The sequence below is a fragment of the Lathyrus oleraceus genome, chromosome 1, assembly GCF_024323335.1.
Source record: "Lathyrus oleraceus cultivar Zhongwan6 chromosome 1, CAAS_Psat_ZW6_1.0, whole genome shotgun sequence".
Classification (NCBI taxonomy): domain Eukaryota; kingdom Viridiplantae; phylum Streptophyta; class Magnoliopsida; order Fabales; family Fabaceae; genus Lathyrus; species Lathyrus oleraceus.
Window position 1 is genome coordinate 165,263,210 of NC_066579.1, and position 12,705 is coordinate 165,275,914.

Here is a 12,705-nt window from a genome sequence, read left to right on the forward strand (position 1 = left end):
CTTTATTAAACACAAAGGGAAGCACATTCTTTTAGTTCAAGTTTATGTCGACGATATCATATTTGGTTCAACTAACATACACTTGGTCGAAGAATTTTCTAAGGTTATGCAGGGTGAATTTGAGATGAGCCTAATGGGGGAGCTGAACTACTTCCTAGGACTGCAAATAAAGCAACTTGTTGAGGGTACAGCAGTATGTCAAACAAAATACTGCAGAGAACTACTCAAGCGCTTTGGAATGAATGACTCAAAATCGATTGACACCCCAATGCCTACCAACGGAAATCTAGACAAGGATGAGCATGGTAAGTGTGTAGATGTCAAAAGGTTCAGAGGTATGATTGGATCTCTCTTGTATCTTTCTGCTTCTAGACCTGACATCATGTTTAGTGTTTGTATGTGTGCACGCTATCAATCAAATCCTAAGGAATCGCACCTTAAAGCGGTAAAGCGCATATTTAGATACCTTCACGGAACACCTAAATATGGGCTTTGGTATTCCAAAGGAAGTGATTGTAGCTTAGTAGGGTACTCCGATTCTGATTTTGCTGGCTGCAAATCAGATAGGAAAAGCACAAGTGGTACATGTCACCTGTTTTCAAACTCCTTGGTCAGTTGGCATAGCAAAAAGCAAGTTTCTGTGGCTTTGTCAACTGCAGAGGCAGAATACGTTGCAGTCGGTAGTTGTTGCGCTCAGATTTTATGGCTGAAGCAGCAACTACAAGACTTCAACATTCAACTCAAACGTATTCCTATCAAATGTGACAACACTAGTGCCATAAACCTTACTAAAAACCTCGTTTTACACTCACGCACTAAACACATAGAGATTAGACATCATTTCCTTCGTGACCATGTTGAAAAAGAAGACGTTGTCTTTGAGCACGTTGATTCCAAAAATCAGCTTGCTGATATTTTCACCAAACCATTGGCAACAGAACCTTTCTTCAACATTCGTCGCGAATTGGGAATCTTAGATCTTTCTCAATTGATGTCATAAGCTTGTTACCTCTTAATTATATTATGCCTCACTATGGTTGATAAGAGCTGTTTTAGATGTCAATTATCCATCACAAGAGTTCTCCAACAGAGGTAATATCAATCCTTTCTACAATTTTCTTATTGCCAAGTGATTGTGAATGTTAAAACAAATGCTCTTACTCTAGTTGATATAAAATTTGATTGCATATACTCCTTGTCCATATTGTGTGCACATTAACAATCTGACTTCTGAATCTCTCTTGAGCATAATCATCATGACATAGTGCATAATGCATACTCATACTGCATTAAAATTCAGTAAAAGCTAGTTCAGCATCAGTATGCATCGACACCAACGAAGCATGCATCGATTCAAACACTCTAAAATTCAAATTTTTGAAAAACTGCTTCAGGATGCATCGATGCATCCATCACATGTATCGATACACATGCCCATTGTGAATATTTGGCATCGACGCATGACCTTCTGCATCGATACATACTGATGCTATCTGAATTAAATGCAATTTCTTTCTCTCTCATGCATCGACACATCAGCCAATCATATCACTTCCTATCTCATTACTTCATCTCATCTGCCCTCAAAAACCCCAAAACCAGTGGCTAACCCTAATCCTCCTCATCTTCACTCTCTCTCACAAACTTGGTAAAACCCTAAATCTCACATCACCATGCCTCCACGCACTATTCCAGCCAGAGCAAAAGGAAAAGGAAGCAGCCGGTACTTCTCAGCAACCACAAGATGTTCCTTCAAATGCCTTAGACATACTTCATCCTGCCATTGCTGCTGAATTTGAGGAATCCTTCAAGGCCAGGTTGGTAATGAAACCTCATATCTTTGATAAAACAGATGTTGTTCATCTGCACCTAAATGAAGTAGTTGAACTCTTACATGCACAAAGACTTGGGTCCTTTCTATCTACAAAAGATGAGTATCATGAGGATTTCATCCGGGCCTTTTATGCTGGTTTACAAACTGGTAGAGGCTATATGTTCCGGTGTTCTATCGGAGTCAGAACATATACCTTTGAAGCCTCTGATTGGGAAACGGTATTTCAAATGCCGCTTCCGTCGATGGCTGTCAAGTCCTGGCATGATCTGCACTTTGATCCTGAATTTGACATGAAGGACTTTACTCCTTCTATCCTAAAGATTGATAGACCGTTGAGTGAGGATGAACACGTCACATCAGGTATGATCAAGCAAACTCCGCGTATTCTTCACTGGATTATTACTCATATTCTGCATCCAACAAACAGTGGACATTCGCGGTTGGACAGGCCCAGCATACATCTTCTCTACATTTTGCAAAATAAGGTGTTCTTAAACTGGGCTAATTACTTTGTAAAACGTCTATTTTTTGTGCGAGACAGCTCCAAAAATGTGGCTCTAGGTTATGCTTCTCAAATAATGAAAATTCTTAAGTTTTGGAAAGTTGCAATACCTATTGTTCCGCTCATATCTCCATCGGCAGCTCAAGAGTTTGACTCTGCCACTCTATCGCATATGGGATATAGGTGGGACAAAGACCGCAAATGCTTCTATTTCTTCGAAAGAAAATCCAAAACCAGAATTTACAACTTTGACGTGCCTTCGGAACGCATCCATGTTGCTGAAGAACAGCCTGATGAAGAAATGCAGGATGCGCCTGAAACAGATGTGCCTCAAGCTGAGGCCAATACTGGTTGGGGTGAGTGGGTGCCACGAAGGTGGTCTCCTACCAACTATGTACCTGAACCTACAGCCCCTCCATTCTCCGGTGGTACTTCAGCCTCAACACCAAATGCGGACATCACTCATATGCTTCAACAGATGGAAATTGTCAACAAAGAACGCCATGAAGAAGCACGGTACTGGCATGTTCAACAATCTGAATGGCACAACGAGCATCGGGACTGGCATGATGAGCATACACGGATGTATCACAATCAACACGCTTGGCACCAAGACTTAGTTAAATGGCATCAAGTTTTCTACAACGAAATGTCCGGCTTTATGGATGACTGCCGTGAAAATCCTGGGATTATGGACAATTTTAGAAGCATTGAAGTTCAGAACCGATTTAGGCAATACTCCTTCATGGGCCAAAATCCAGACACAATGCCTCCTCCTCCACCTCCGCCAAGCTACCGAGATCCTGACAGACATGATGAGGAATCCTGTGGTGGCAACAATCCAAATTAACCCACCTGCATTTCATCTCATAGCATTTCATCTCCTATTGCTCTAGTTTTTCTTTTGTTGCACACTATGGTTTAGCTTATGTAACTCTTAAACTCGTTCGCATCTTTAAAACACTTTTCTAATTCTGTTTGTCTCTATTGTTATTGCCCTTATTCTTCATTCTTTGTGAATGATTCTTTACTTTGATGCTTCATTCTTTGTGATTGATAGCCTGTTATTCATTATTTGCCATGTCCTGCTACACTATGCTACCTTGATAAATTTGTCTCTTCCTCTTTTTGATGTTGACAAAGGGGGAGAAAATGCAGATATGCACAAACTCAGGGGGAGTATCACACATCTTGCCAAGAATTTGCCATCATCAAAAAGGGGGAGTTTGTGAGAGAATTCTTTACCTTGAATTAATTTTTAATGATAGCAAATTGTGTGATCATCATCCAAATGTTGGTTGTGCATTGCATTACATGATTCATATGTGTTATATTATGTTTTTCATCTCACTCTATTGTTGCATAACTGTACATATAAACCTACAATGATACTTCCCTTTAAATAACAATTAAAATGCATTTTATGTCAGTAAGCATCGATACATAAAGCCTCTGCATCGATACATACAGCATGTGATAAATCACAAAACCTTTCTGTTCAGTATGCATCGATGCATACGAGTCATGCATCAATACATGGAAGACAAAATACTCTATGCATCGATACACACGATCCCTGCATCGATACATGACTAATTGAAACAGCCTGTGTATCAACACATACGCACCAGGCATCGATACATACTAGTGTAATAAGCACTTGCATCGATACACACGACTTTTGCATCGATACATGAATAATAAATTTCACCAAAATTCACATCACTTACAGTATGCATCGATGCACACTATTATGTATCAATACATAAAGCTGTTTTGTGGTATAACAGCAACTGTTTTGCAGCATATAAAAGACAGGTTACAACAGCAGTGCAAAAACACGAATTCAATTGAGGGAAAACAATTGAACACAGATCAAAAGCAGTGTTGGAGCAATTGTTTGTGAGCAATTAGAAACCTGAAAGAGACTTCATCTTCTTCATCTTCTCAATCACTTTTCTTCAAGAACAATTACACACAACCATTCTTGTTCTTTGGATTAAAGAAGCATCGAGATAACGTTCAGTGGTACGATCAAGGATCTAGCTGTGGTTTGCAGTGGAACGATCGAGGATCTAGCTGAGTCGAAGATTGAAGGGGGTTTCTAGGAAAAACCTACTGGTTTGTCCTTCAAGAACTGGAGTGTTCTTGAGGGTTTGGGAGTCACATTTGCAGAACATATTCAGCCGCAGCGTTGCGTTTGGAGATCGGGGGATTTCGCAAGCAGGTCGTGGAACCGGTGAATTGTTTGCAACTTTGTGCAGGAAAATCTTGATCGTGCTCAGATCAAGTGAAGGTTTATACAAGAAGAGGTTCTTAGAGTTTAGAATTCTGTCTTTGTATCAAAACCTTGTATCAACGGATTCGGCAAAAATTGAAAATCAAAGTTCTCAATTTCTTTTGAAATTGAGAGGGAGACGTACCCACACGCGAGGACGACGTGGGGAACTTCCTTACCAAATCTCTGCGTATCGTATTCTTACCTTACTCCTCTTTACGTTTTTCAAACTGTTTTCGCAATTCAAGTTAGTGTGTGGTGATTGTTTCTTTTTCAAGACAGCAGTGGCAAGAAAACTTTAATCAAACTCCATTGCTGTTTATCATCGATCACATACACACCAACTGTTTGATAAAACGGTTAGCTAGATTTTATTCATTGGAAATAGACTTTAATGATAAGTGCATTCAATTAGTTAAAATTCTGGTGTGAATTGTTTCTGTCATTCTCATTAAAATCCAGCAATTAAACTTGTGTGTCCGGCTTTCTAGTAGCGGTTCAGAATAGACGGAAGTCGATTCGGGACTGATTTTTCCGCCAACTTTGAAAACTCTGATAAAACTTTAAATCCGTTAAATTTTAAAGAGGTGATCTATTCACCCCCCCCCCCTCTCGATCACTAGCCACACCGTCTAACAAATGTGTCATACATATACCTTAAATAGAAACATAATAAACATTATGTATGTATGAATGACAGTGATGCCCAATTCTTCGTGTTCAAAAAGTTGTTGCATGTCCTCCTTTGCAATTATTTCGGAATGAGCAATTCCGAAAACACCTTCATCAATATCTACACTAGGAATGGCGTCGTGCATAATATCTGACTCTTCCACCATTTTCTCAAGACGCATCATAATTTGAGATTTTGTTCTGGACGTCGTTGGAATTTCCTTACTAGCTTTGTCCAACATTTGACCGGGAACCTAAAAATATAAATTAAATCATGACTTTTTGTGATGCAACAGAATCGTTGTGTATATAATTCAATGGGTATATATATTTGTACCTCTTTTTGAGATTTAGGATTTGTTTTTGTCCCGGACTTCGTTGGAATATCCTTACCAGCTTTTTTCAACTTTCGACTGGGAACCTAAAAATTCATATAAATTAAATCATGACTTTTTGTGATACAACAGAATCGTTGCGTATATAATTCAATGGGTATATATATTTGTACCTCTTTTTGAGATGCAACCGACTCGATGCGTCTTGAAATACCTTTACCAGCTTTATGTGTGGGTCTTGTAGGAGTCTAACATTACCATGTAATAAGGACTGATTAAATATCATAATTGTAGCTGAATTGAAATGTGAATACTAAATATTCATAATCATTTAGAACATATATACCTCGACATCTGGGAAAATTAGATCTAACGGCCATCCAACAAAGGATCCGACTGCATCTCGCATCAACGTTGTCTCTGAAACAACGTCAGGTAATGGTAGAAGCGCGTCCGTATATAATACAAGGTCAACCGAAACTTTCATATATCCCATCGGGAGGGGATTATGGTGAAGTAATTCACCCGAAGTGTTGCGCACTTTTCCCTTGCCAACTATGCGATAAGTTGGTGACGATAGATACAGCTGACAAGGTGTAATGCCCTAAACCAATAATAAATGTGATTGTTAACGTGTATATGTGTCAAGTAAAAAAGTGCTATTTTAATTTCATAATAACATATATAATTACCTCGGGAAATTTCAGTTGACAATTGATACTAGCTCGGTCACTAGTATCTTTTGCCTCGGAACCGCACCTTTCCTCTCTATACCTTGCATTCTCCTTTTGCAGTTCGAGTACTTGTGCCCTTAACTCCGCCAAGGTCTCCATCACCTCTTTGTTGGTAGGATTTTTTGTTTTTGGTTTTTTATAAAATGACGACAGAGTCACACCAAAACCCTTACTCCTCACACGACCGGAATACTCAGGAATATTTAGTACTCGACTAAGTACGCTCCTACAATCCTGGACCTCGGTTGAAGGTAAGGTTTGGGATAAAGTCTCCTGAAACATTATTAGAGGAGATTAAAAATGAATTATATGTCTAACAAATTTTTTGATATAATTAAAGAAATAATGTTATATATACTTACACATTCGTCATAAACATTTTGAACCGCTTCAATGACAGCCCCATCCTTCCCAACCCGAGCAGCCTTCCACAATACGTGCTCCGGAAGAGATGTTGCATCACTTTTCTCCTCGGCTAGCTACACATTGAATCAGATTATAAGATCATCAATTATAATATATTGTGACAATATATAAGCTCATAGCATTTGAATATACTCACAATTCTTTGTTGTAACCGTGCATATTCCGTACGCCCTTTTTTGTACGGATACGCGGGTTTTGATGCCCTTTTCCAATTTTTGTCGCTTACTTCCTGGATAAAAAAGTTTAAGGCATATCAGAACCAAGTAACTTAATAATTGTATAATACCATAATTAATAGACATTATATGGAATTTTTCGTTTCTTCGTTTGGCGACAAAGTTATCCCATTCTTCGACTGAAATAATCTCCGCATACTTCATTGGCCGTTCTGCTTCAACAAATTTTCCTTCCTCATCCTTGAGAAATTTGTTGGACAAAAAGGATCGAAATCCTCGGAGTCTTTTTTCGGCCAATTGAATATAATATTTTTGCCGGCTTTCATCGATGTGAAATGATCTCTAAAAAACATACACATGGAGTGTGTTATTATAAGTAATATTATAACAATATATGGTCAACAAATAGTCAACAAAAAAACATATAACAATATATGGTAAGTACCTGTATCTCGGACCATATTTTTTCTTTGCCAACCTTCAATTCCGGACTTCTCCAATTATCACATGTAATCGGAATATGTTGTCGAACAAGGAAACCAATTTAACTTGCCAACATTGAACCGTTAGGCTTAATTAGTTGGTCTTCAGCACTCCAATGTACTTCAAATTTTTCACTCTTGTCTCTTGCACGAATGATTGACTTCATAATAGTCAATCCTTGTTTGATTTCATTTTCAACATTGTTACGTGATCCACTCGCGTCATGGGTATCGTCTTGGTTACTAGCCATTTTATCTGTAATATAGAAATGATATAATAAGACCCAAGTAAGACAATGACCATATTCGTGAAGCTACACAAAAAACACATTCATATACCTTCCATTTCTCTCATGTTACAACAATCTAAACTCTCTTTTTTTTTCATCATTATTGAATACAAACTCACACACACCTACTGCATACAAAAGACCAATGCAAACTTATGGTGTTTGGAACATGAACAAACTTGCATCCATAATCATCAAACTTCCAAGCACAAGCTCAAACACACTCCAAATGACATCAATTTTCAATCAGAAATAAAAAACCTTACATAACCATACAACATACAACATTCAGTGATCAAAACCATACACAAAAAAATAACAAAAATGATTTTCAACAAGGTGTTCATGAACACCATATAGTGCTCGTTTGCCCTAAACAACATTAATCAACATAATGCATAAAATGTAAAACTCGGTTTAGAAAATGCCCTAATCAAACACCTGAAAATACAAACTATTGAGAGAAATACCTTCAAGGTGACGGTAACGATGGAGAAGAAAGTGAACAGCGACGGTGGACGCAGATAACTCAGTGAACGTGAACGCAGCAGCAGAAAAAGGCGACGGCGACGACGACGGTGAGGGAGGGAGAACGAACGGAGGATGAGAGTAATCGCAGTAGAGAGAAAACCCAGTTACGTAAACGAAATAGCATATAGAGAGGGAAAATAAAGAGACATGCAGTATATGTTATAATTTTAATGTTTACTAAAGGGGACCTTAGAGGGCGCTTGTGTAAAAAAAGCACCCTCTAAAGGGGGCCTAAGAGGGCGCTTCTAAAAGCGCTCTCTAAGGCTTTCCAAAAGCGCCTTATAAACTGGAAATGTACATGGACTTAGAGAGCGCTTTTTTAAAAGCGCCCTCTAAGGGTACCCTTAGAGGGTGCTTTCATAAGCGCGCCCTCTATTGGTGTCCCTCCATTTCCTCATTATTTTTTCGCTTCACTTTAGAGGGCGCTTTGTTACAAAAGCGCCCTCTAAAGTGCGCTGTCTATTCCAGTTGTTCGCTCCTTATTTTTTCTCTTCACTTTAGAGTGCGTTTTTTTAATAAAGCGCCCTCTAAGGTGCGCTGTCTATTCCAGTTTTTGGCGTAGTGAAACAATACTAAAATGTAGGATTAACATGCATGTTCATTACATATTTAACTAATAGTAAATAGTAAATAGTAAATTAAAGTATTATTGTTATAAATAGAAATATTATTTTAATTAGTATTGATAAGTCAAAGTTTCTCCTTCAATAAAATGAATTTCAAAAAATGGTTGAACCGCTTCATCCGTTAGATTTCGTGTCCACGGAGCTCTTCAGAAAAATTAGATTCAGGTCCATTACATTTGTATTCACCATAGTATATTGTGTTACTCCATTTATTTATATACAAATATATATAATTAATCATTGCATTTAATAAAAAAATTGTATAAAGTGGAGAAATTGATCAAAGAATATTAATTATAATACTCACGGATAGTGTGTTTCATTCATAGTATCTTCCCATCCTTTAGGAAGAACAATCTCTTTCATATTGGTGTAAGAGTAAAATTTAAAACATAAAATATGTCATATAGTATAGATATACTTATATTATAAAGTATATTTGAACATTTTATTTTAAATTTATATTTGAGATCTCACAGTTGTGTACACGAATTTTTATTTATTATTATCATTTCATCTAAAAGATAACAATAAATATAGATTTTAAACAAATATTAAAATAAAAGAAATTGATTTTTTTGTTGTCTAGTTATTGTTAAATGATTTAGAGTATGTAATGCGTATAGTCTTTGGACCCTGTTAACTGTGTTTTAAGAACAAAATTCAAATATATTATTAAAAAATATTTTAATAAAAATAAAGTTTAAACCAATAAAAAAGTCAATGTTCAAATATAAAATTTTCACATTTAATAACTAGGACGAGAGATATTTTATTCATATAAAAAACATTTGTAATAATTACTATTCTCCAGTCTTATGTATACGATAAATTTTATTTTTTAGATTAATTAAATAATTAATAAATTAAATATATTAATTATTTAATAAATATAAAATTAAATTTTTTTATAAATAAGATTAGAGGGAGTATAATTTATTATTATTGACCAAAATACATTTGAAGTAATTTAAGATTATTTTAGTAAAAACATTAATGATTTCATTATTATATCATTTACCAATTCTCTTAATTTTTATTTTCAAAATAACTAATAAAAAATAATTTCATAAAGTAATATAATATTCTTTCTCATTCAATACTTATATGCTTTCTTTGATTTAAAATATAAATAAATATTAGTCAAAATAATTTAATGTATTTTAGTCCCAAGTTCCAAAAACTTTATTCGACCAGTTATTATTTTATTTAAGACGGAAAGAATATAACTTAGAATGAATTTAGTATAAATACCCCATCTTGTTTGTATAAAGAAAGAAGAAAGAACAAACACAACACAAAATGAATCATTACTCTTTTTCCTTATTGGTGATTCTTCTTCTATGTGTTGCTTCATGCAACTCAACTAAAGTTGTTGAAGTAAATGTGATTTGTAAAGAAGCATTCAAACCTTCATTTTGTTCAAAACTTCTCAACTCAAAATCGGGTGGAGCGAAAGGTGCAGATCTGGTTAACCTTGCACAATACACAATTGATGTGCTTAGTGTCAATTTGACCAATACAGTGAACTTGATCAATAAATTGATTTCAGAAGGAGGTGGTAAGGCTAAGGCAAGAAAACATTATGATACTTGTTTGCTAGATTTGGGTCCCTATGGTACTAGTGCATCTGTACATTTGATTGATGCGGATTTTTCTTTGAAGAGACGAGAGTATAGAGAGATGGCTGCATCTACTGCTTTACTTATGCAAAATATTCTTCATTGTAAAAATGATCGTAAAGATTATTATTATGATGATTATCATAGTGATAAATCTTTACTTTCAAAATATGTTGATGTTATTATGAAAACTGGTCAAGTACTTGATATTATATCAAAGTATTTAAATCTTGGATGATAAATTGTATTTTCTTTTCTAAGAGTGATAATAATAAATTGGTTTATTTCTTAGTATTTCGATTTGGAGTTATTTCGTTGTGATTTATTTTTTTTGGATTAAATATGTTTTTTCGTACTTATAAATAATTTTAATTCGATTTTAACTCCAATTAAAAAAAATTAATAATGATTCTTTTAAAAAAATCCTTCTACACTTTTGATTTATGTCATCTATTTTCTCTAACGGAAACCGACGCGGCATGCCATATTGCATACCACATCCCTTAAAGTCAACATAATATTTTGACTAAAAAATTGAGTTAGATTTCTTGGAGGTTGTAAACTTTCCTAAATTAAAATTGATTTTTTTAAAAAAATTAATGCCGCAAGATAATCACTAATAATCCTCCGGACATTTTTAAAACATTTTTAAATTTTCACATTTTCACAAACAAACAAAAATTTGATGGATGTTGTCATGCTTGCACATTCCATCTCCAACATCCTACCATGGATGAACTCTCTGAAATCCTTAGTTAATCCTCTATGAAGAATTGACATCAAGTACATTGAAAACAATCTTAATGAAATCAATTACAAAATCCATAAACAGAGTCATTTTGAGGATCTTCTTTTTCCTAAACATTGGCTTCAAAAGGTTAAAGTATTAATTGATTTGATGGAGTATCTTCGTTAAAAAGAGAGTACCAGTGTTGCAAAAAGCGCTTATCAATTCGGGTTTAAACGTAAAGAATCGCGTTAAAGCGACTCTCCAAGTTAAGAAAGTAACAGAAAAACTCAAACGACAGCTGAATGAGGAAGATGCAAAGGTAAAAGAAGAAGCAATTATTGTTAGTGATAGTAATGATAAAAGAAAGTGTATATACAAAGTGTTTGAGAAAATTACTGAGTAAATAACAGTAATTAATTTGCAATAGTTGAGATATTTTGTTCAGTGAGTAAAGATCATTTTGATTTGGTATCATCAGTGAGGGAGTTGAACCATCAACAAAAGAAGAGAAGAGGCACGACGATGACAACGAGGTTGAATCTGTTTCCGTTTCTTTTCGCATTTACCATTCTATCCTTGGATCTTCTATCCACCTCTGATCTAATCCTCGCCAAGGTTGATCGTCGTGTAAGTCGTGCAATCCCTTTTATTTCACCATTTATGGTTCTGATCTCCTTCTATTTTCTCTACATTCCACTCTACTACTTTGTTTCGTTCACTTTCGATTTTAGAAATCTAGAATTAACCGAGATCGTGTTATTTCAATTTCTCCGATCTACTATGTTTTTATTGTCAATTCCAAGTTGGTTAACGAGTTAGTTGATTCTAAGTTAGCAAAACACTGCATTTGTCAAATGAGGATTTAGATGAAATGCTTCTTCTTTTTCTTTTAGTGACATGAGAGTTTTTCTTTAAAATCTTCCCCCTTTCACTCGAAGAACTAGAACAAGTACAAGATAGTGAAGTGGCATGCGTTAGTTGTCCCTTGAGAGTTTCAATTTCAAGTTTTAAAATTGGACACTCAACACATTCCACAACTTCCACCTTTTCAACTAAAGTATCTAAAACATTACAACGCTCATCCATTAGAGATATATGTGATTTCTTAAGAGATTATATAGCACGATTAAGATTATTTATCTCCTCTTCAAGTTTTAAAATCATTTTTTTAGAAGAGAAATTTTCTTAAACGCTTTTATTGAATCTGCATACATGTCATTGAATGCATTCGACAGTTCACTATAAGAATACTCATTATTAGAATCAAAATTATATACCTTTAAAGTTTCATCTTTCTTACGTGCCATCAAGTAAAAGTTGGCAAACTTATCATCTGAACTCGAGAAAGAATCGGAGGATGAGCTCTCATCCTCTTCTTCCCATGCGATGTAGGCTCTACGACCTTTGGAACTCTTTCCATTCGTCTTGTAGAAATCCTTATCTTTACTTTTATGATGTTTGGTGAGA

The 12,705-nt window shown here is 35.3% G+C and overlaps 1 protein-coding gene across 1 annotated transcript; it reads left to right on the forward strand.

The window, feature by feature from the left end:
- The first annotated feature begins 10,188 nt into the window (after positions 1-10,188).
- LOC127097404 (uncharacterized) lies at positions 10,189-11,641 on the forward strand. Its single transcript, XM_051035903.1, has 2 exons — positions 10,189-10,707; positions 11,429-11,641. Exons 1-2 carry the CDS (start codon positions 10,189-10,191, stop codon positions 11,639-11,641), a joined length of 732 nt encoding a protein of 243 aa, XP_050891860.1.
- Positions 11,642-12,705: the final 1,064 nt, after the last annotated feature.

Coding starts and splice junctions, on each gene's coding strand:
- LOC127097404 (XM_051035903.1), top strand. CDS start 10,189: ATGAATCATTACTCTTTTTCCTTATTGGTGATTCTTCTTCTATGTGTT. Junction 10,708..11,428: donor TTATTATGAAAACTGGTCAA/GTACTTGATATT, acceptor TTCGTTAAAAAG/AGAGTACCAGTGTTGCAAAA.